This window comes from Corythoichthys intestinalis, chromosome 8, assembly GCF_030265065.1.
Source record: "Corythoichthys intestinalis isolate RoL2023-P3 chromosome 8, ASM3026506v1, whole genome shotgun sequence".
NCBI classification, from domain to species: Eukaryota; Metazoa; Chordata; class Actinopteri; order Syngnathiformes; family Syngnathidae; genus Corythoichthys; species Corythoichthys intestinalis.
In genome coordinates, this window is record NC_080402.1 from 25034268 (window position 1) to 25059912 (window position 25645).

Below are 25645 nucleotides of genomic sequence, written 5' to 3' on the forward strand. Positions count from 1 at the left end.
TTTTACTCATTTCACGCCCCCCACCCACCCAACACCCCTTCTTCCTCTACGAGGACCCTCCTTTTTTCCACCTAAAGCGTTTAGTTGCAGCTGAGTGAACACTTGCAGGCAGCGCAATAAGGAGCGGAAGGGTCGAATTATTTCAACCTGCATTGCACCCCCCACGTCCCCCAACACACCCACTCATCTATACTGTATACGCAGCTGCTGGAGAAACAAGAGAGAGAGAGAGGAGTGGAGAGCAAAAACTTTTTTTGTTCTTACCCCTTCCCCCTCCCTCCATCCCCCTCTCCATCCAAGCGGCGATCATGGATGCGCAGACGCCCGGGAGTCGTGCACTGAGGCAGGGGAGAGCAGGTAGGCTCGCACCGTCTCACTTCCATCTCGCGCCCACGTGACTTCATTGCTTTGGGAACAGTTAAAACCCGATGTGTGTGTTGACAGCAATGTGTTTCTCCATTTCTAAAAAGCTTTTGAAGTCGTTTGCTCCTCATGATTTGAATTATTGTTGAGTTTTGCAAGTTGGGTGAAGTATGGCAAAGTTTTGACAAGTCATCCAAACTGTTAAAAAATAAAAAATACAGTTTAACTTAGCCGTTAGTTAGTTTTGTGTTTGCAGTTAGTTTGTTGTCTATCTAGTTTTGAACTTTACTGCGTGTTTTGTTGACACTGTTAGTGTGTCATGCTTCTTTAAAGCAGCAGGTGGGCATGTACTGAATTTATAATACACTATTAAAATGTTTGATATTGTATATGACTATTTGGGGGTTAATTGTTTGGAGCTTTTTCATGACGTTTCATTTGTCTTGGTGGTCCTTCTTTTTTTTTTTTTTTTTTTTTTTTTTTAACATATTTTTACTTATTTAAAGAATATCATATGGGGTGGGGGTTACCTGTAGTTCATTTTCTCTGAGTGCATTGATTGATGGAAAAGCCTGATCATGCCCAGGCAGTCAGTGCATTAATGTAACCAAAATAGCACGTTATGCTGCAAGGAACAAATTAGGCCATTTTAAAATGGACGCCACAGTTTAGCTATATGGGCAGAAGAGTCACGTGATTTTTATCAGCCAATATTAGTGGAGATAAATTATACGAGAAACTAAGCATGAATTTTTAGTTAAAATGCAGTTTTAAAAACTTTTTGGGGTTTTATATGGCATTTGGTAAAAACACATTTCAACCCATCTAGGAGAATTCAAAAGTGTGTTTTGGAATAATACTATGGCTTTACATGAAAATATCTTATTAAACCTTCAAACTGCACTTAGCATATTTCATGTGATGTGGCTTCAACTTTTAAAAAATCAGACGTACACTTGTATTTAACAATTGTACAATATGCATTTGTATTTTTGCGAATTCTTTGTTATAAACAACTAGTTATGGAGTTTTTTTGTATTAAATATTTCACGACATTTAAGCATTTACATTTTCTTTGAACACATAGGCCTACAAAACTAATGTATTTTAATGTTGGCTATAACTTGGTGTAAAAACAGGCTTTGCTTGAAGCAATTTTTACTCTAGTTTTAAATAACTTCATTCATGCATTTTCCATGACGCAAGTCGTGCATTTGCTGGTCTATTCATAAAACAGCAGGGTTTTGAAATCAGCCCAATCGACTTTAGTGAGACACCCAGTAGATAGCACATTATTTCATATCCATGCCTGCTGCTCTGTATTGATAAAACATCATTTGGACAGTGGACAGGTAAGCCTTATGATTGCTTCCTCTTCATTTATTTTCATAATTCTGTGGACACGAACACAAGAAAATATGTCAAACTGCAAGCAAAATGTTCAGTGGATATAGACAAATCTTGTCTCATTTTTTTTAGCCTTCTCGATTGTAGTTAAAAGTAAAAGGTGTTCTGTGATTGAATAATAACAGAGCAAATCAGCGTTTGCCCTAGGCCCTACGGTGCAGTCATGAGGGCCCAGGGCCTCGGCTTGCTTGCAGCCTCTCCATGAAATACGTGCTCGGGGTGCAAAGAATCCAATGAGCAGCCCCAAGCCGGTTGGCCGTGCGTAAAAGCGTGCCAAGTGTCTCCAGAGCGCACAATTAAGCGAAGATCATTCAAAACAAAACAAAACAAAAAAAAACAAAAAAAAGAACTTTATGGTTATTAGTAATATGAGGTTAATGAATTTTCCTCAATGTGTAAATTTTTATATACATCAACCACTGATAAAAATGTTTTAAAATATATATATATATAAATTCACGTCAGAAAAAGAAGAAGCCATGACCTGGATTGCCCCTCAAAGTGTATACGCGAGCTTGTGGTCAGGCCTCACTTGTCTCCTCATTAGGTGCATTATCAGCCAACAAGCCATTACCAATGAAGCAATAAGTATGAATCACTTTGTTGGCACAAAACCTATATATTTTTGATTTCTTATTTATATTTAAAACATATTGTATATTTCGTAAACCACATCAAATGTTGGAGTTGAGATATACGAAAGGGCTTTCTCATTATGTTGACAGCCATGCGGGCGTGTAATAAACGAGCTTGGTGGAGTTAACATGCGCTATTAATTTTTCATTGCTTTTTCGTTTCAAGGCTCGAGCGCAAAAAGGCAAAACAGTCTTTCACGCTGACTGGATGGAGGGAAGCACGAAAGACACTACAACATCGCCTCCAATTTGCTTTCCAATGATTATCACAACCACATTTCCTCTTACTAATGTTTAAAAAAGTCTAATCTCCCCCCTTCCCTCCTCCGTGCTTCTGTTTCCTACACAGAGAGGTAATGAAATATGGTAATGTCTCAGGACCCCCGGATTAAAGTCGTCCCACCCTGATGGAAGTTTTCTCTAAATTTGCGAGCCTAAAGCAACAACAATTTGTATACATGATTGCTTGTGTTTGGCTGTTTTTAATTGCTTATGTATTTAATTTGCAAATGGGAGAAAACGTTTTGTGACTTCCAAATCTGTAACACAAACTGAGCCTTGATTAGAAGGACACAAAGTTGGAAAGAAAGAACGACAAACAATACATTTGTAGTCTCTCTTAGCCCATTGTACCTGCTTTTTTTTTATAAACAATTTTTCCTCATTAAAACATACTTTATTTAACTCTAGTCCGTATTTAAGAGCGCATTATGTCAATGACAACATATCATTACATGTGCATTATTCCCCACAAATCGATACTATTTTTAATCAATGTCTAATATTTGGCCCGAATGAGGGAGGTCCATCTTGAGAGTCCATACAAAAAAGTAAAAAAAAAAAAAAAAGAAGAAAATAAAAAGAAAATTGTATATATTATTATGCCCCCTTTTATTCTATGCATACCATAGGAAGTACCCCTGTTTGACAAGTATATAAAATAAATTATAATTCATGCAATCAAGGGAAAAAAATATTCAAATAACATAATAAAGGAACATTTTTTGTTTGTTTTCCTGTTGATATGCAATGTTCTGCTTATGGAGTAAGTACACCGTATTTATAGAGTAAAATTATCATCTAGGAATAACCCAGGTTTAACACATTTGGGCTATAACATGACATTACGCGTGGAGAAAGTGAAATTGTAATATTTCGTAAGTAATTTGCGAAAATACTTGTATAGGTGTTTACGTGTGGGTAAGGCCCGCATATAGTTGAACGCCCCCAGGTGGCTCATCGTGAAATTACAAACACAAGCACGCGCACATATACAAATCACAGAGCGGATTTCTCTAATTGGGAATGCGTGTATTTGACTATAAACTTGTTTGGTTGAAGACCCCTATAGCTACATGCCCACCAATAAAGTGTGGAGGAACCAAGACAGGTATTGATCGACTAACATGAAATATTCCATTAATTTATAGATTTCCTTGCCATCCTCCGCGTACGCATTTGCGTGAAAATAAACATCATGATAATAATCTTGGTGTTGTCAATACCGATTCGGATGTATTTATATTGTTTTAGTTGTGTAGAGAAAGTGAAATGATTAGATGTCCAGAAGCAGGAAGCATGGAAATAACTCTTTTCTAATTTGGCTCACGCTTAAGGCTATTTGTGTACTTAATATTACACGAATGAGGCTCAAACATGCCTGAGAAAATCAGGTGGGACAAAAATTCATTGAATCTCCCCTCTCTCTTGCAGCGTAATTGCACTTCATTAAACCCAATGGATTGGAATGCTTAGTTTATTCCTAACATTCTCCTCAAGACAAAGAGTATTGTGTAAATGTATCGACTAGAGGCAAAACGTAAACACGTAGAGGATATTTGGCGTCAACTACGAACTTTTCTTCGTAATTAAGAGTTGAATGTGTTTTAAATGCTGGCGAATTTGTCTCAGACATCCTAAAACCTTACTCATTTTAGTAATGCTCATTTAATTACACATTTAATATTGACACGGCTAACTTGAGCGCAAAAGCTCACAAAAGCGTGCTGTTTCGACGTGGTTAATTGAAATTAAACGCAAAACGGTATGCGAGACTCTCGATAGGGAGGGGCGAGGTCGAACTCATTCATTGGTTGGGGAGGAAAAGAAACGCAGAGTGTTATTGGTTCGAAGCATTGGCATTAGCCAATCGGAGCCAGGCAACACCCCGCCCTTTCAGTTCAAAGCAAGTAGTGACGTACTAGAGATTCTGGCGTTGTGATTGGCTGGGAGGTGGATGAGTGACAGGCAGCTGGCCGGCGGGTGGACGTCAGGCTTCCAGGGGGTTGGAAACGCGGGCGCTGTCCGCAAGAGAACGGGTCCTGAAACGCGGGGGTGCACTAGCAAGCAGCCGCTCTCTCCGTTGAAACCTTTCCATTTTCTACACACTCAAAACCACCACATATTCGCCTATGTTTTGGCGGTTCGAGCGAAGAAAACAAAGTCCTACACAACTCGTGCGGGACGGGTCAGCAGGAGTTGTGGAGCGAATTGCTTCAAAAACCGGACACGGTTGAGAACAAGTGTGCTCGCTTTTGCTTCTTTTCTTACGGATTCGGTGGATATGACACTCGGACGTGGGATCGTTCAGTCGCCATCTCGAGCTTTCTCGATGGGACACCACGCGAGAGAGGAATGGAAAACACACCTCATTGTGGATTTGTGACATTTTTAGTTCATGAAACAGCTTTTTGATTTTGATTTTTCATTCTAAGACTGAGAAAGTTGAGCCTTAGGGTGGCCACCGCAAGAGAATCCAGACTGTTGGGGGAGGTTTTCTTTTTTCAAACATTTCCAAATACTTTTCACTTGCCCCCCTTTCTTTTTGGACTAATTACTGTGATTGGTAAAAGCACATTTATAGGAATGAGTGTCATTTTTTATCTTTGTCTTCTTTGACCGACTGTGGTGTCTCGTTCCATTGAGGATAGAATTTTCATTCATTCCATATATTTTTGAATTCAGCAATGTTTTATTTATTTTACTACAGCTGAGGACATTAATAAGCGAACGAAAATATACTTCTTTCATTTTATTTAATTTTATAAGGGAACTACTTTGCATCCACTGGAGGGCTATCAATAGAAGTTGGCCCAAAACTGCACTTTTTTCTTTTTTTAAATCCTTTTCCGTTTTTTTTTTAAAAATTTTATTTAACGTGGCCCTCCAGCCCCAGAGCGCACATGGAGATCCACTGTAAGCACGACCCGTTTGCGGCTATGCACAGTAAGTTTATGACTTTTAATGTCCTTATTTTGACTGTTCCTTCCTCATCTAAATCAAGCATAACTCATAATGCGCGTAGTTGTATTCGTTAAACTGCGATCTATCTATGAATATATATGCATTTATTATGTTAGCCCATTTGGGATTCTACTGTTTTTGTGGTGTGTTTCATTTATTTTATTTAAAACTATTACAATTATTTTAAATTTATTTTTCCAAAATTTAGAAACAAGTTTGAAGCAAAACTCTTAGAAATGACATTGCTAAATTTCTTGCGTTTGTTGACATTTGTGGGAATCTGAGCCTGCTTGAAAAAAACTTGAAATAGTACTTTGACATGACACATCTTGTTTTTTTTCATGACCGCACTTTTCTTTCAAAGGAAAGGCATCGTTGTTGTTAGGGCTGGGCGGTCTGTGGGGTCAGAAAAGGCAGAGAGAGAGAGAGTAAAAAATAGAGCGAGAGAAGGTTGAGGAGAACGGTTTGTGAGATGTCCATTGTGCTTTTGAATATAACCTGGACAGACTCAAGCTGCACTTTGAACGCAGTGGCTCTAAACAGCTGCAGAATTAGAACACAGGACGTTGTTGGTCCCATGGGGGAATTAATATCTTTCTCACTGTACAGAAAATAAAATTGAAGTTTTAATTTATGATTGCATGAGATGTGCAGTTGGTGGTTTTTATGTTTTTCTTTTTTAAATTGGATTTTTTTTTTTACATGCATTACTCTGAACGGATAATGGTGGTGCAACCAGAATAATATATATGTATATATTAATATATATATTAAAATGTGTACTTCAGGTGAGTCGAATGATAAAACACTGAGTGCACCAATACTGCTAAAAACAATACTAATTTGCGTGTTAGTAGCAATGTATACATATGATTTAAACTTAAGAAAATATTTCGTCACATTCTATCGATCCCTTAACTTTGTTTTGCAGTTATAAGTATTCACCAAACATACTTTAATATTAGATCAAGTCGGATTTCCCACCTAAACACCCCACAAAGCGTTTAAGAGGCATTTCGTCATTTAATAGGTAATGCATTCATTCATTTACTACGGGTGAATCCCGTGAAACACACACACCAACACAAAAAGCCCCACGCACAGACACACTTACACCCATCCAAAGGCTAGAACAAATCGTGTTTCTTTTCGCAGTAGTTGGCCCAAAGTCAATGATCCGCGGCGCTTGAAGGCAACAGTGAAGTTCTGGGACGCTTTAAAACGATTACACCTAAAAATGTCAAAAGGCGAGAGTGAGAGAGGTTGCAATGAATCAACTTTGACGCGTGGAAATGCTCTTTTGGGAGCGTGTGCATGTGTGTGGGTGCAGACAGCTGATTGTGTACGTGTACATTTTCTTATGCGCTTCTAGTGAAATTAGTCTTACTGCTATCTTATTTTTTTATTAACACAATTTGAACCGCAGTATAAAATAATCATGCCAAAACATTCTTGAAACGAAGTTTGAAGCGTGTTGTGAGCAGCCCGGAACAATATATGTCCGCTTTAAAAGGAACTGTTCCACGTAATTGTGATGATAATGAGCTGAATATTGTAATGTTAATGGAAGCATGCTTGCATCTTAAGTATGCATCGGTGTTGGCCTTAACTGGTAAGAAAATGATATATTATCATTTTATATATACATATTTATGCGTTATATATAATGTAAAATAAACCCTGGTGGATTACTCAGTTTCATCTTTCCTTTTTGAAAAACCAGCATCCAAGATAAGATTAAAAAAAAAAGCCTAGCTTGCACACAGCACAGATCTATCAGTGTTTGAGCAATGAAATTCACTTCATCAGTATTCCCACTGACAACTTTGCAAACAGCTCTCCAGCCCAGTCATTTTATTTTTGAAAGATAGAACGAAAAAGGGGGTTGGTTTGTTGCCATTTCATTTTCTTCATTTTTGAGGCTTCAGGCCCTGACACACAGGAATGTGGCAAGAAAACAGAGACAGAGAAGCTAATGGACCTTATTTTCTGGATGGGGGAGTTTGAATATATTCCTCTTTATCTCTGTATTTTTTTCCTCTTTCGGAAACAGTGAATCAATCAAACATTTAAGGAGGTGCTTTACTCCCAAGTCAGCGCCTATATAGGATACATAAATGAAAATACAACAGGGATGCATAATGACTCCTGGTCCCCGTGGCGGCAAGCTGGCAGAATGTGTCTCCTCTGATTCTTTTTCTCTCGGATAGAAAATGAAACTGCTGCACTTGCCAAGACACCCCCCTCTCTTGAGGTTCAAGCTTTTTAAAGGAAGAACTAAAAGCCAAGAGCCCCGATTTGGCAAAAATCTTTGTATCTAATTTGCAACAAAACCTCCCCAGCTGCCAGCTGTGATTGAATTCCTGAAAGCAAGTGGTTAATTTGTTTGGTCAGTGGCTTGAAATTACTCAACCAATCTGTCACAGTTGGGAACATTAGCCCCTGCATTATGAGCAAATGATAATTTTGGAACTTACGGGTCATTTTGAGTGGTACATTTTCTTTGAAAACGTTGCCATTAAAATAATCTTAACATTTGTCATTCCATTTGTCATCATTAGGAATGTCACATTACACAACAGAAAATTGTAAAAACTTTCAACAAAACAATCATATGACAGATTTTCAAAACTTAAGTTTTCCTTGCTCTTCTTTTTCTGCCATCACAGATCAGTGCCATTCATGACAAATAGTAATGATAACCATAGATGTGGAAGAGCAATACACTTAATTCATTTCAGATCTAGATGCAAAGGAATTGCACTATGAAAATGCTGCTCTCTTGCCCAAATTTTGCTTGAAAATGGTATTTTAATGTAAATGAGGGTTTTTACAAGTTAAAAACAGGGCAACCCTAAGCACTAATACTTTTGGAATCTTGAAAGTTTTAGTTTTGTAACAAATTTACATTTTATTTGTACGACAGTTTCTGTTTGTATGACACCAACATTTCTAGCCTTTTGCAAATTCATTAACTCACTTATTATATATTGCAAAATTGGTTTTCAAAATAGAAACTAACCAAAATTACAAAACAGATTTTCTTCAAATAACAGCTCCAACATATTCTTTTTTCCCCTTACCAGCATTTAGAGGAAGGCAAAATAAAATTCAGACACGAAATTTCAATAGCTGTACTCCAAGAATAGTCTAATGCCAGCGGTAAATACACAGATAAGTGAATAAATACTTATCTAGAGGAGTGTTTTGTAGGTCACCAGACATGCTTTTCCATTTCTATAGAAAGCAAGGTATTTTATGGTCCGGCCCAGATAGGAAGGGTGAAAGAAACCATTTCATTTGCTCTTATCTCAGAGGCGAAGAGAGAGAGAGGCAGCAGCAGATTTGTGTGCACAGCAGGTTGCAGGAAAGTGGGCTTCTATGGAAGAAGAAATCATGTTGGATGAAGCATGGCAAGTTTGGAATCGAGTGGAGACTCAACAAACGGAATTCATGTTTTGATCTGTTAAGGCTGCAAAGCAATGTTGAAATGTGAAAATAATTTGTTCAAGGGTCAATCAGTCACCATCATCAAAGTTTTAACACAGTACAGGCAACATTTGGAGTAACATTTTAGTATTCTGAACTGTTATACAATATGGGAAAACTGTATACATGACTGGAGTTTTTGAAAGGGCTTACTTGCCTTGTTGTTTCTTCACTTCTCTCAAGCTTCATCTCTCAACAAAGTCCTTTTTCGACAAAAAAATAAAATAAAATAAAAAAGCAGCGGTAATTCATTTATTGCCAAATGTATCACATTTGATACACCTAAAATTTCATGATTTTGAGAGTAATTCAGAATTTTGACATTTTAAAAAAAATAAATGATGGATGCAAGTCAGTCAACACATGAGTTCCATGAGAAAAAAAAACAGGATTTAGCAAGTTTATAGATATCGGAGCGCTTATTACACATATTCATTTTGACTTTTCTTTTTACAAATTTGAAAAACAGGTTTCATTACAACCTTATTTTTCAAATTTTGGGATTCTCTGACAATTGCTTCATGTTGCAGGTATTTAAGGGTTAAAGTTGTGATGGTTGCTGAACAAGGTACACAACACAACTCTACAAAGTTGCCATTCGACTTTATAGGAGTTTGTTTGGCAAATGAAGGTCAACAGGTTCTTTCATTTCAGTAAAGGCCTTTTTACACTAGTACGTGCCGCTGACAAACCCATTCATAGTGTATGTGGTATGGGGGTGGTATCCGTGCAGGAGTGTTGCTGGGCATTTTAGGTGGCACAGCAGCTCGAAGGTAAATTTGTGCAAAAGGTAGAGTCCCCATGAAGGAACATTATTTTTCAGAGTAGCAACGTTCTGGTATCAGAATGCGCATCAAAAGGAAAAGGGCTCGCAGAAGTACTACAGTTGTACCTCTACTTACGAATGTCTCTACATAAAGAATTTTCAGGTTAAGACACGCCTCAACGGGAAAATATTGCCTCTTTAAAGAAAGAAATTTCAGAATACGAAAGGCAAAAATACAGTATGGCTGGTTCTCGCAGCTCCCAGAGTTACGTACAACGTAACATACTTATAGCTGCTCTGCCATTGGCTATTGCCTAGCATTCCAGGCATCCAATCGGCTAAGATGGACCGCTACTGTATGTGTGCACCTCGTGTTCCGACAGCTTTACATTAGTGTATTAACTTTTATTGTTTATTCTTTTTTTTTTTTTACATTATGCACAACTCAGATTTTATGTTTATTGTACAATAATCTAATTATAACATGTATTTATTACATGTTTCGATGCATTTTTATACATTATAAAAGATTTATGTCTGAATTTTCGGAGGCTTGGAATGTAAGGGCATTTACATGGAAAATGCATCTCTACTTACAGAATTTTCAAGTGAAGAAACTACTCCCAGAACCAATTAATTTCGTAAGTAGAGGTATCACTCTATTTGGCGCATTTCTGAGCTTTGGGACATTGGGATTTCAAACTTCTCATTGCTCAGTCTAAATTATATCTTGGAGTGGCTTGTGTGTAACTGTAGCTCATAAATGACAAACTCTCCACATTACCGCAGAAACTAGTAGGGCCATTTCTATTTCTGCTATAATCCCCCTTCCACCTTAAAATAAGCAATGCCACGACTTTGTTGTGCAACAATGAAAAATTGTTGTTTACGTTCTGTAATGCTGTTACGTCAGCATCTTCAAATTTGGTCCTGCTCACAAGCAGGGTGCCCGCTTCTTTGTGCATTGATGCTGTTTGCTAGTTGGAAAAGGCAGGACTACACATTATGTCAGTATCATGCGTCTGCTAAGTCTAAGTCTGCTGATTAACGTTTTTTAAAAAGTTAAAATCAGAAAGGAATCTTTTTTCCTCATAGGCAGAAAAAATGTGTCTTTTAGGCCAAGGATAAGAAACCATTACCCTAAAAACATTGGGCACCATGGTCTCACAAATAGAATACAGCAGATCATCACAGTACTGGCCATGATTGCAAATAGCAGAATAAAACCCCTACTATTCTGACTGCCTCATTTTTTATATTCTATGTGAGATGAAGGTGTATAACGTCAGAGGTAATCAGTGACGGCAAATGGTGTCTCATAGTGGCAGGATGGTTATTCCATTGGCACCAAAGTCAAGTCTTAAACTCATTGGTTGCTAATGGACCTCAATCACTATCAATGGCAACCAATGAGTTAATTGTATTAAGCCCTTCCAGATACCTTAAAAAACATTAAAACACACAGTAGACTTAATCAATTGTTTGATCTTTATTGTATTTCTTTCAGGTAATGTACCGTACTTTAAAGCAACACTTGGTAACGTTTCAAGCTTGATAAAATATTTTCATAACATTTGTGATTTTATGTCAACTGACAACAAGTTGAATGACACATCTATTTATACAGTGCTGCTCAAAAGTTTGTGAACCCCCTCAACATTTTGGAATTTTCTATTATTTCAACCTGATTTCCTAATCAATCAATTCAGTAGTTTTTTTTTTGTTTTTTTAACAGTTGTGTTGTCGAGACTAAATTAAAAAGAGTTTTCATCAACTGACGTAGGTGCAAAATTGAACTGTTTGGTCACAACCAAAACCGCCATGTCTGGCGAAAAGTCAACACTGCATACCACCAAAAGAACCTTCTCCCAACAGTGAAGCATGTAGGTGGGAATGTCAAGATCTGGGCTTGCTTTTCATCCTCAGGACCTGGACAACTCCACATAGTCCAGGGAATCATGAATTCTGAGGAATATTGTCAAATCCTAGAACATAACCTGACGCCATCTGTTTTGAAGTTAAAGCTTGGCAGAAGGTGGATCATGCAACATGATAATGATCCAAAGCATTCCAGCAATACAACCAAGGAATGGCTGAAAAAGAAGAAGATTCGTGTTCTGGACTGGCCCAGTCAAAGTCCTGACCTAAATCCCGTTGAAATGCTGTGGCGGGACCTGAAGCGAGCAGTTCATGCCAGACGCCCATCAAACCTCTCTCAACTGACTGCGTTCTGCAAGGAAGAATGGGCAAAAATCCCCCAAAGTAGATGTGAGAGGCTGATTAGTCACTACAGAAACCGTTTGGTTGAGGTAATCTCTGCAAAAGGAGGCGCAATATCCTATTAACTGAAGGGGTTCACATACTTTTGCACACATGATATCTGAGTTTTTCTTAAATCAACCACTTTTGTTAAATAAAGAATGACAATATAACTATTTCTTTTGTTTCAGTCCATTATTTGGAATGTCAGTATTGTGGATTTGGGTATAACTTAACATTTAATAAGGTTATTTTAGTTTTTTTTACAAAAAATCTGACCATCGCTGTGGGGTTCACAAACTTTCGAGCAGCACTGTATCTTGAGCGGGTCTGTATCGCTTTCACCGGCACTAATTAACGTTGAGGAAGGTGGTAGGAACCCTGCCACACAAAAAAACTAAGATGGTGAGGCCGTGAAAGCTGACCGAGGGGAATCATATACAAAGAGCTTTTTTCGTTGAAAATTCTTGTGAATAAATGCTTAAATCACTGAATTCTTTATAGATATGGACATAAAACGGTGTCGATTCTTGGTTAAAAGCAAAAAAAAAAAAAAAAATGTGCAGCTAGCATTTATTTGACGTAAATATGTCAAAGTACTGTACAATGATAGTCTTTTAGTGAATGTAGCTAGCGGCCGCCTTATGTAAAAAGAGCTTTTCCGGTGAAAATTCTTGTGAATAAATGCTGAAATCCCCAAGTTCTTTATAGATATGGACGTAAAACAGTCTCGATTCTTAGTTAAAAGCAAAAAAAAACGTGCATTTAGCATTTATTTTTCGTAAATAATATGTCGAAGTACAATGTTAGTCTGTTCGTGAATGTAGCTAGCGGCCGCCTTACGCAAACAGAGCTTTTCTGGTGAAAATTCTTGTGAATAAATGCTTAAATCCCTGAATTCTTTATAGATATGGACGTAAAACAGTCTCGATTCTTGGTTAAAAGCAAAAAAAAACATGCAGTTAGCATTTATTTTACGTAAATATTGCGAACTATGATGCCAATGGAGTAGCGGCTATTTCTCCCATTGATTTTTGTCACAACGTTTCAAAATGCATGCATGTTACGAAAAATATAATAATTACCTTGAATCCTCGAATAAATCACTCCTGAGACAATCCTTCCTGTTTGTATGTGGTACAGCTTTCGTACTTTTTCAGCAGAAATCCGGCGTTAGATCGCTGCGAGCGTGTTTGTGAACAGCTCCACTTGATGTGGGCGGCCCCCGAGTTGAAGCCGAGGCGCAGTGCACGACCGATCTGACCCGTCAATACCACTATGAAGTGTATGGCTATTGTTCAGCCACAACTGAATTCATTACCTCATTCATCCCAGCCGCTGGAAACAGAAATGTCATTTAAACTAGTGATGCACGATAATACATTTTTCAACCGATATCGATAACCGATAATTTCCAGCCCCTTCCACCCGATAACCGATAATGTCACGCCGATAATTCTATTCAAATATGTATGTAAAATTTTAAAGTATTCAAAGATCAAATGTTACTGTGCAAAAATGTAATTTAGTGCTATTTTTTTCCCACATCAAATGTGAACAAGTAGTAAATTCCAACATCTAAACAATGGCAATGACATTGTGTAATGGTAAGCTTTTACTTAGAGAGTAAACACCCAAGTTGCACAAAAATGCCTTTAAAAGTAAGCCATTCCTAACATATCATAACATATCACATTACTACACTGTAAAAACACCTCCTTAAAACTAGCAGAATTGGACAAAACTGTTGATTGCGCAAATTTGAAGGCTAAATCAAGTATATACTGTAATTATCGGATTGCATTATCGGTTGAATTTCGTTTTATCTGGATTATCTGTGTGACGTCATAATTGCCATTATCGTCCGATAATTATCGGTGACCGATATTATCGTGCATCTCTAATTTAAACCATCTGCAGGCGACCGCGTGAACAGGGTTTTATGACACTTTGCACTGGTCCTCCTGGGAATGGCAGTCTTACTTAAAGCAAAACACTACCACTTTTGTCCACCTGTGTTGCTAAAATCGACCAAAACTGATAAGTTACCTCGTGTTGCTGTAAACTAGGATGTTTACATTTACTAGTATGTTGTTGTACCCCCTTGTGATGTTGATAATCTGTTTTTTTTTTGTCTGTTTGTTTATTTACAAGTGGAGTTTTAGCACTTCTGTTTCAACATAACCTCACCTGCCAGTTACACTTGGTAGTGATGAGCACTCCTGGGCATGCAGGCCTTGGTGGATGCGACTCCATACGTTGCTATCTTTGGTAAAAGTGATTGCTTTTTAAACTGTGGCGGCGGGGCATCTGCATAATGAGTTTCCTTCTATCTAAAAAGAAATAACGCAAGGAGGAAAGTGAAATAGCTTTGTTTAATTTCCAAGCGCATCACTCTTCAGACTTTGTCTTTGTATTTATCCCTCATGTTCAGATGTGTTTGTTTTGGAGCTGGAGGAGAATCACTGCATTTGTGTGTCTATGTTACGTGAATGGAGAAAAGAAGAAAAAGGTGGTCAGGTTCAGAGGAGAGCTTTGTATTTTAGGGGGTTTTCCTGCTGGGGTCATGTATTTAAAATCTATTACCCTCACAGCTAGGATTAGTGTGTGTGTGTGTGTGAGATTCCCCCGAAGACACAATCACTATGGTAATACAAAACCAGTGGATTACAGAAATGCTGCATTGCCTTTGGTACAACATATACAGTACATAAATGTTCTGTTGGAGTGACAGCGTCGCAAACAACCCCCCGTGCATGCTGGTTTTCATGTTGTATGACTTTAGTTGCTCACATACGCTGGTTGTTGCAATGGCTACCTGAAGACGACACTTGAATTTTGAGTGTAGATTAGGAGGTTGAACTTGTTTTTGTCACATCATTCAATTATACACGCACTGGTTACTACGCAATTGAATGACATTCAGTTGGACTATTTAGAATGTGTGTTGGTCAAGGTAATAACCAGTTTAACTGTAATATAAACATTAGAATTTTCCAATAATGATTTATTAAACGATATCCCGATATTGTCCAACTCCAAAAATCAGACACCAATATCAAACCGATACTGATATATGCAGTCGTGGACTTAACATTTTATGGCTAATTGTATTGTGATGCTTTAATAATGATCAAAGTAACAACTTCAATGTTTTCCAAATAAACATTCTGTGAAAAATAAGAATAACTTCAACTGAAGTTATGCAAAATTGCCTATATTGCACTTTATTGTTGAAATCAAAATAGTGCAATAATCAGTTTTTTGGATCAAGTGCAAGTGCAAAGTGCCAATAAGACACTGCCATATCACATATGCACATGCATATTAGGCCAAAACCCGATAATGAAAAACTGATGTGGATATTATCCCATATCTTTTTAAAATGCTTTTATCAGCCAAAATTATCGGCCACCCGATAATTGATAATATTATTGGCTACCCAATAATATGAGACAACTCTAGTAAATATTTTTAATATTTTCGGCTGTTGTGCTTCATACCATAATAGACTAAAGCTTCAACTTTTTCTAAACTTCTACCACGGGAAAACAAACATTTTGAATTGCTCTATTTGCTTTCAACCAACAAAAATATACACACAAACATGAAGTAATGGCATGGGGTGTTTTTCTACATATTGGAATCATTAATCCACCTTTGTTGGAGGTCTGCCTTATGCAATAGTTTTGGCCTAAACGGAAAATACAATTTCTCTTAATGTAGGGTTTTACTTGATCTATACAACCCCCCCCCCCCCACCCCTTTAATTCTGTCGCTTTATACTTTCATCCCTCTGGGGAATATTAGTAGCATCAGTTAAACCTTTGGTGGGTCAATAATTGAAATCCTTTCATTTACTTGAAATCTTGGCTTTGTCTGTCCTAGCAAAAAGGGTCACAAATGGCCCAGCTGGTATTACGTTAGTAAGAAATCATGTATTTCAGATTAAGGCCTGAGTTTTTTGGTATTCAGTGAAATTACTTCACTTTGTGATAAGGTAATACTTTATTAGCACCTCCATTGTATGTGATTTTGACTGTTTAGTAACTGTCTTGCTCAACTAAATGACCAAATTAAAACTATTGTTTTTCCAGGGCATGGCGGCGTTAACCAACTTGGGGGTGTTTTCGTAAATGGCCGACCTCTTCCAGATGTTGTGCGACAGCGAATAGTTGAACTTGCCCACACAGGCGTGCGTCCCTGTGACATCTCCCGCCAGCTACGCGTCAGCCATGGGTGTGTCAGCAAGATACTGGGCAGGTATGGAACCTCTGGCCTTGACATCCGACCCAAGACATAAAAATAAGAAAGTTACAATGTACTCATCTACAGTAGGTCGGACATAAAAAATACCTGGGTAGTATTCCTTCAGGTTCCTCCTCTCTTTACCAACTTTAATTTCTCCTTTTCACCTTCCTTTCTCCTTCTGTCCAAATACTTTCCCCATCACCTTTACAAAGCCAATTCCAAGAGAAAATCCCGACTCGTTTCGTCTGCCAGAGAAGAAAGAGGCACAAAGGGGGAAAAGATTCATCACTTTTTGGAATTAGCATCAAAATGAAAGTGCCACCATATTTTACAACCACAAAATATAGCAAATAGAGAATTGAGACAAGGATGGAGAAAGACGAGGGGGGGCAAGTTGAAGAAGTAAGGAGAAGTTAAAAAAAAAAAAAAAAAAAAGGAATTAGAAACGGAGAGACCATTTGTGGCGACGGCAAGGAAGGATTAGCCACAGCGACCCTCAGCTATATCAAAAAAATGTGTTGCTCATTGTTCTCCCTTGCTTCTTTTCTCTTCCCTCTCTCTCTTGCTCCTTCCCTCAGTCTCATTCAATCCCTCTCTCCCCCCTGTCCTGGCCGTTCAACTCACTGAAGCGTTACCGCGAGAGAGGGAGGAGGGGATCGAGGGATGCAAGGAAGGAGGGAGGCTTGTTTTATCCTCTCCTCTCTGTCTCTCCACTGCCAGCAGAACAAAAACACCAACTCTGCCTCCTTGTTGGTGTGTGCGTGGCTCATCGGTGCAGATATCAATAACCGCGCTCATTTATTCACGATGATTTGCCTGTGAATTATTTAAATTGTTTTCCACCGGAAATTATTCTTTTCCTTTAGCGGTGTTTAGAGTCCAGCTGTGAAAATGGCCATGCGCAAACACACAAATTCACACAGGAGGGAAATACACTTTTAAAGAAACAAACATCACGGAAGGGATTACTCCACCGTGCAGCCGCGGTGAGAGAGAAAGAGCAGCAGGTTTAAGACTGACTGACAGCTTGCATCCACGCATTGCATCCCCCCCTTTTCTGCAAGCAGGGTAGTGCATTTGCTGTCCTCCACCAGTCAACCGCCCTCCCACCCGCAGCCCACCTGCCCCTTGTGCATGCAAATAAATTCATGAAATAGCTATGCTGGAAAGAAAACTCCTAGATCTCGGCGCGAGTGAGTCTGTCAGTGTCACGCTCAGATTGCATTTGACTGTCAGTGTGATACGCACTCACGTCAAATGTATATGGTCGTACAGTTTACAGTCATGCTATATGAATTGCAGTAGATCAGAAAACGGTCATCTAAAGTTTAGCAAAAACTCGGTATCCTTAGACTTCATGCACTCAGGATTTTTTTCAAGACGCCTCGTGTCGCCATGCTCACTGAGATCTTGATATTGTTCATGTCTTCAAAACGACTTAACTTGATGACCACCTTTTGCTTGGAAAGGAGAAACACAATTCCACTGAGCCATAGACTTCACCATCAGTTGACAAGACCGCTCCCACAAACATTGCGCCACGCCTTCCCGTTGGGGGCCGACCCAGGCAGAGGATTTGGCTTTCACCGTGATAAACTCAAACACACGCTGCGTTCAAATGCCGGATTTAGGTGGAAAAAGGATGAAAGTTTTACTGCAAAGTGCATACAAGCAGGCAGGAGTGTCTCAAGAGCGATTTGGTCGAGGATTGAAGGTAATTATTACATAAAATAGCCCCATGCATGCACTTTGAAACGTTGTAAAAAACAATGCATGGGAAAAAATTAGCGTAACCTTAGCTCGAAATATTTACGTAAAAATGAATGACAACTGCCTGTTTTTGTTTGCTCTTAACCAAAAATCTAACGGTTTTATGTTCATATAGAAATTCCAGGATGTACACATTTATTTACAAGAATTTTCAACTTAAAAAGCTTTGTTTTGTGATGGCCGCCATGTTGGACTTACACAGTAGCGTAATTTTAGCTTGAAATATTTACGTAAAATGAATGATAACTGCCCGTTTATTTGCTTTTAACCAAGAATCTAACTGTTCCATGCTTAAATCTATAGAAATTCCGTGATGTATTTATTTATAAGAATTTTCAACTTAAAAAGCTCTTTGTTTTGTGATGGCCGTCACGTTGGGTTTACACAATAGCGTAATTTTAGCATGAAGTATTTACGTAAAATGAATGATAACTGCCGGGTATTTGCTTTTAACCAATAAGCTAGACTGTTCTATGTTATATCTACAGAAATTCCGGGATGTACGCATTTATTTACAAAAATTTTCAACTTAAAAAGCTCTTTGTTTTGTGATGGCCACCCTGTTGTATCTATACACAGTCGCATAAGTTTACATTCAAATGATCGATAATTTTCGGCCAACTGCCCGTTTTTTTGGGCAAAAAAGCAGTAATTTAGACATTTTTCTGCGTCCATACAAAAAACTTTTACGTGTTTTATTTCATGTAACATTTCGATCTAAAAACGTCAAGGACCAGATAGCCGGCAAGAGATGCCTCCGTGCTGAGGCAATTGTAACATCGGAATTCAACCTAAAAAAGTTGGAATTGTACATAGAAAATTGCAAATTTTGCTTTTGTTGAGTAAAATTCAGATGATTTTGCATGCTTTCCTCAATAATTGAGTTTCTGATGTGAAAATTGAGTGATTTATTAGCTGTTGAAAACTTGCACTAAATTATAAAAAAAAATCAAGTTGCTATTTTGCGCAAAAACGTATATAAATATTGCTATTGATCCTGAACAGATAGGTGATTCTCTCTGCATTTTTTTTTTTTAATGTGCATCTAGCGTAAAATTTGAGAATTCTATAGCCATTTTAAGTTTTGTTATACTTGTATAAAAAAAGGAATTAATTGTGATTTTATTAGCGAACGACTTTGAATGAATTTTTTTATGTCGCTGATAATGGAGACTCATATATGCGTAAGGGGGTGCCTGTTTTGGTTTTAGGTGGCTAGCGGCTTTGGTCTTGAAAATATTTGAATTGGAAGTTTTTGAAAATAGGCCCCCTACGGATCGGCCCTGAACCCGGTCAACTGATAGTAAAGTCTATGACTGAGCCAGGTCTTTTGCGTCAAGGGATTTCTCCAGCATGGCAATGTTCTCAGCCAGGAACTGTCAGATGCTCTTGTTCACCTGCTTCTCTGTGAGAAGCCAGGTTATCATGACTGAAGTTTTCCTTCCATAACTCTTAGCTCTTCTGAATGAAGTAAATGTTGACCTGTAAACCCAGTTGATTGCCCAAATTAAAGGGGGGAAATTCAGAGTTTGTAATCCTGAAATACTGGTCAATTATGATTTGATGTAGCTTACACGAGATGTTCCTGACAGTCACCTTACTATTACACTCATTCGCAAGGCAGGGAAAAAATCTGTTCTAATATCAAACAATCATACTCATTTCATCACATCACTGAGTGGGAACTTCATCCATGCTGCCTGTACCCAATTAAGGCAAATGTTATTTGCCACTACACCAGTGACTCAGACTCACTTAACTAGCCAGCTTCTGTTAACTGTCAATGGATGTTCTGACAATGTTCAAGTTGGTATTCTATCCAATCTTACATTGACTGCGGTCAGGCTTACCTCACAGTACTCGTGTGACATGTTACTGAAACGCATTGTATGAACAACTGTTGGAGCAGCTGACTTGAAGGACAAGTACAAGACGAAGTTGCAGTTCCTTTCAATCCATTTTCACCAAAAACGACTCAAGCGTGCTGTATTAACAGGCAAACGCTCAATTTCACTCTACATTACTTGTGATCTGCTGCAGCAACTTTGCAGCCCAATGTGGTTAATGAATTATTCCTTGGCATTCTTATTCCATATAAGCGAGTGCTATGTTTTGACTAATGCTTGAATATGTAGCGTATTCTTGTAAAAAAACTAAATTTGAGTTTAGTTCCCTGTTAAGCGTCTACAGAGTTCCAAGCAAAGTTGAGCTCAAATATGATTGTATTGACATGTATTGCTCTGTCCCCACACCATCTGATCCGATGACTGCATTTAATTTTTGGTAAGATGGTGAAAGATCTGTTTGAAGAGGGCTTTTAAACACAGTATGAAATTCTATGATATTTAGTTTAAGCACCGGGTTCGAGAAAGATGCAATTTTTCAGGCCAAATCTTGCCAACTGTGGAGATTACTTACAAAGAGTCCATTTTGTCGTCATTGGTTACTTAACACTGACAAATGTGTAGAAAGACTGATGGTGAATGTTCACAACAAGATTCAATTCCCTTCTGATTTTTGCATTTGTTGGATTGTGGGAACGTAACGCATGTTCAATACGATTCTACTCACGAATTACCAGAATGACATCCAAGACACAAGAATGATGATCTGTTGGTGGAATTTAGTGACCTTGGAAAAGGTTCAATAATACAGGTAGTCCCCGGGTTACAAACTACTTCCGTTCCTACGCTGGCAACGTAACCCAAATTTCCGCGCAAGTCGGAAATAACCCTTTAAAAATTCAGAATAACTATAAAGTCCAAAAGTATTGCACTGCATTTAGTTTAATGCTGGAGGATACACTGCCTTCTGGTGGCAGCGTTAGGTCTGACTGGACTGTCGTTCAATAATGCTTCCACACGGGAGCATTCAGACGTCTCACATGGATAAAGCATAGCTGCACTCTGGTTTAGCCTACATAAGGCTGTAAGTTGTTTCAGCTGATATATGTTTGTGTATGCATTTGTAATTAAGTTTAGAGCTGCAGTTTGTGGAGTTAAGTGTGAACCATTTGCTATGAGAATTGTAAATACATTAGCATTCGTAGCATTTAAGCTAGCGGAATTTTATGAGGAAAATTTGGCTAATGTAATCTACTAAATTTACATATCGATCAGTCTAGATGGACATTTGAACACCAGTCGTTTTGTGTCGAGTGTTTTATTATTAGAATGCATGTCGTTTTGAACAGACGTGTACGTATGTGTGTTACAGCTTTATAAATTGTCAAAAGCGAAGTAAAAAGCTTCAAAAAGCACAGTTGCTTTGTTTGCTGTCTGTCAAGCTGAACAACATCACATTTAGTGAGGACAGAACAAGTCATGTTAATAAAGTAAAGTAACAAATAAGATAACATGAGGTAGAATGGTGTACCGCAACCAACACGTCACTTTTGCTCATTAATATTCATGACATTAGCAATTGTGGCCAAGCGGGTCAACCTTCTGTTTGTCTCTAATAGTAAATGCATGGAAATAGTGTACGAACGAGATGTTTACTTAGCTAAACCAACCGATTCTGTCCAAAAATGATGTCCCTGGTGCCAAATTCACTGGAAAAGATGTGGAAGAACATACAAATGTTCAGTTAAAGAGATGGCTTGAGTGTCCAGGGCTAAAAAAGACAGGAAGAAGAGCCGACCTGATCCAGAGCTTTTTTATCGACACCTTTTTCTTGTGTGCATTGCCTCTACTCCACTAACAATGATATTCTCCTGTTTCAACAAGCTATCCTTTACCACCATATGCCCTGTCTTTCTTATATATTATATCCTCTGGTTGTCACATCTCTGACTGTTCTTGAGGGTAATTTAACATTGTTATTTTTGTGTAGCGATCGCAAATGTTACTCAGTGACAGCCAACGAAGACTTTTCATTTTTTTGTGTAGCGATCGCAAATGTTACTCAGTGACAGCCAACGAAGACTTTTCATTTTTTCATTAATAACACATCTTAATTCTATAATTTATTTACACTTCCCCCTGACTAAAGTTGTTTTTTTACAACAGAAAAGGTAACAACAGTGGCAGTCAGATAGCATTTTAACTTTTTTCCAGGTCATTCATTGATAGACACAAGCAGCACGGCAAAACGCCACGCTAAAAAATAAGTAAAATATTAAAATGGCTTACCTCTTCGTCCTCTGTACGGCCATGGCCCCCAAGAAAATGTTTACCACATACGAATGGCTTCACCTTGCTGGCGTTAAACTGGTCTTTTGGACGTCCGCGCAAGTTGATCCATTCTTCACATTTTTTTCCTCAGAGTTTTTGGTTTCGGGAAACGTATGGGGAAAACATCCTTTAAATGTCATAATGTCCAGAGTCGTTTCTACGAGTTCCATAGCAGCAGTGTTTACTCGCATGTTCTTTTTTAAAAGATTACCCGAGAAAACAAGCAGAAATAACATGGATTGTATGCGAGTGTCTATGTCGACCCAGTTCCGCGTTACGATGGTGATTCCCGGTCTAAAAATAGCATTTGTACGGTACGCTATTATATACTGTTTGTGTGACCCAAAAAAAAGACTGGACACAAAATGGCGGATGAGACTCAGGTGTCGTAAGGGCGAAATCGCGTAAGTCAAGTACGTCGAACCCCGGGGACTACCTATATTGAAATACTGTACATAATAACTCAAGTGATTGATAATTATTGAATGGACATCAAATGTTACATCATAACCAATGCAAACATTCATGGCGCTTTACCAGATACTACGAAACAGGCAGTATTCGCCCGGGTGTCATCGGGGGATCCAAACCAAAGGTTGCTACACCAAAAGTGGTCGACAAGATTGCCGATTACAAACGCCAAAACCCCACCATGTTTGCCTGGGAGATCCGGGACAGGCTCCTGGCCGAGAGAGTGTGTGACAACGACAGCGTGCCCAGTGTCAGCTCCATCAACAGGTACTAACGCTCTGATAAGTGTGTCAAGTGGTTGTGGGTATTATAAACTTAACATAAAAAGAAAATGACAAAGAGCACATGGCAATATTGTGTAAGGCAGTGTGTTGTGTCTATATAGTTCTGGCAAGAGTGTAAGCCCAGTTAAGATGCCCCAGTCTCCATATGTATGAAGTGGCTGCAGTTCAGTGGTTCAACACGATGATTCAATGACAAGGCTCTCCCTTGAGCACAGAGCCAGAGAAGAGGGAGGGACAGTGAAATAGGAGAGAGAAGCAGTGGGCAAAACAGCCAGACAAAAGGGAGGGAAGGTGTGCAGGAATAGGGGGAATACTGGACACAAAAGAAAAAGGAGAGAAAAGGAGAGGGAGGGAAGGGAAGACGGGGACAGGATGGAGAAGAATTAGGAAGAAAGGAAAAGAAAGGCGAGGAAAAAGGAAGAAAGGGGCTTGCATGAGCAGCCAAGCAGGAAGTGTGAGGCCCCTCTGCCATGTCAGCCGGCCGCAAGCCTCTCCATGTGCACACATGCAAGCACAGCCATACACACTCACATGCTTACACACAGCGTGGCTCCCACGACGCTCATGTTCTCATGTCCTTGATGCCTCCCTCTCTCTTTCACACGCACAAATGACCACTTCACACACACTAATGTCTCCTCTCTCCTCCTGCAGGATCATTCGGACCAAGGTTCAGCAGCCGCCGGGCCAAACAGTAGCGGCTCACAATTTAGGTAGGTGCCAATCCTGCATCACCCTGCCAAAGCACATTTTATAGCAACGCTAATATTATCTCAAATGTCAGTAGAAGGGTGCACGATCATGAAGTCATTCAATGCATCACTTTATTAAGTTGTTTAGTTAATGGTTGCCATGTATGACATGACAGGTTAAAAGTACAAGAAATAAATCTTTTAAGACAAACACCTCACTAGGTACAACATAAATGTTGTGATGAATATAGTGATTAACACATTTTTTTTTCACTATTGAACTGGAACAAGGAAAGCATCACAGTAGAATATTGACTGACTGGTTGAACTTCAATCCTTGTAAGCATGTACCATAATGATGCTTTTCCCAGTAGCAGAGTTCATGTGGTCCTTATCAAGGGCGTAGGTTTGGTCTCAATATTGGTAGGGACGATAGAACAGTATAACCTGCATGTACACTTTTTGCTGGGGACAGGACATTAATAAGACCAAACAGATTGGGTGAACAGGGGTCAGGGCTACATTTCTCACCAATATGAACCTAATTATTTGATAGGCTAAATGATAATTGATAGGCTAAATCAGGGGTCCCCAAACTTTTTCCTGTGAGGGCCACATAACTTTTCCCTTCTCTGTTGTAACAGAAAAAGTGTGACGATTGCAGGAGTGCCTAAATGTAAAAAATGATTGTTTTTCAGAAAGCCACAATCAAGTAACCCTTTCTGGATTCTTCACGGAACAAAAGTAAATAAAATAAAAATGATAATATAATATAAGAATAATAAATAATAATAACACTATTAATTAAATAGATAATAACCAAATAACCCTCTCTGAGTTCTTCACAGAAAAAGGCCAGGAAATAAATAACACTATTGAGAAAAAAATATAAAAAATTCAAAATGCTCTCTGGTATTGTTCAGGGGGCCGGACCAAATGTGGAGGCGGGCCACCCCTGGGCTAAATGATTAATGCAAAATAAATTTGAATTGACTTATACTAACTTTCACACTGCATATTTATAACATCTTAATCTGATCATTTTCTTAAACCTAGTCGAATAATTTTCTATATCTTGTTTTGAGTGTTAAAGTCTAGTTAACATATTAATGCGTCAGATTTTTCCCTTACTTTAAGTAAATGTTAAATTGTTCTTATTAAGCCCATTCATCTATAACTTGGTCATTTTTCACCTAAATCAAGACAAAAATTGCTTTCAAATAATGTAATGATGTAATGTAATGTTTTGAACAATATCTATTCTTGAATGAAGGTTTCTGACAAACAAGCTTGTTTTAAAGATTAAAAATGCAAACTTTTTGCTCAAAATAAGTCTTTAAGCTTATTTGCCGCCAGCTATTTTTCTTATTTCAAGAAATCTAAATGAGCAAAATTTACTTGAAGCATTGGCAGATAATTTTACTTATTTCTTGTAGAGTTACATTGAAAACAAGGGAATTCATGTTTGTTGTTGTTTTATTTGTCAGTTTTAAGGAGGTGGGTTTTTGCAGTGCATATTTATTGGTTGAGGTGATACACTGTTCGATTCAAACCTGTTTTAAAAAAAAAAAAAACGACTGAAGAAATAAGAAAGTTCATCTGTGGGGCGGAAGGAGGGAGGTCAAGTCATCAGCCAATCAAACGTGCGTTTGAGGAAAAGAATGGACTGGCACATTCAGCAAGTGAAAAGGGGTCATTGCAAGTCTGGACATAATGAAAATAATTCACTTAATAATAGAAGGGTCAATTCTATCCTTACAAAATATGGGAAGACAATCTAAATTGCCTATATAACTGAAGTCATTATATAATGCAAAAAATGTTTCTTAAAAGTTGGTGG

At 38.3% G+C, this 25645-nt stretch overlaps 1 protein-coding gene and 1 long non-coding RNA gene across 2 annotated transcripts in view; one reads left to right on the plus strand and one right to left on the minus strand.

Moving 5' to 3' along the window:
• The first annotated feature begins 228 nt into the window (after positions 1 to 228).
• The window catches only part of pax5 (paired box 5), a 111575-nt gene continuing 86158 nt past the window's right edge, over positions 229 to 25645 (plus strand). The window contains exons 1-4 of the mRNA XM_057844259.1: positions 229 to 357; positions 16260 to 16425; positions 22899 to 23096; positions 23768 to 23826. Coding sequence (XP_057700242.1) covers positions 309 to 357; positions 16260 to 16425; positions 22899 to 23096; positions 23768 to 23826 — 472 coding nt within the window. The 5' untranslated portion in view covers positions 229 to 308. The remainder of the gene's footprint in view (positions 358 to 16259; positions 16426 to 22898; positions 23097 to 23767; positions 23827 to 25645) is intronic.
• Positions 16294 to 23842, minus strand: LOC130920805 (uncharacterized). Its single transcript, XR_009064222.1, has 3 exons — positions 23645 to 23842; positions 16519 to 16658; positions 16294 to 16441 (listed from the first exon to the last, which is right to left on the minus strand). It is a non-coding gene; the product is annotated as an uncharacterized LOC130920805 (long non-coding RNA).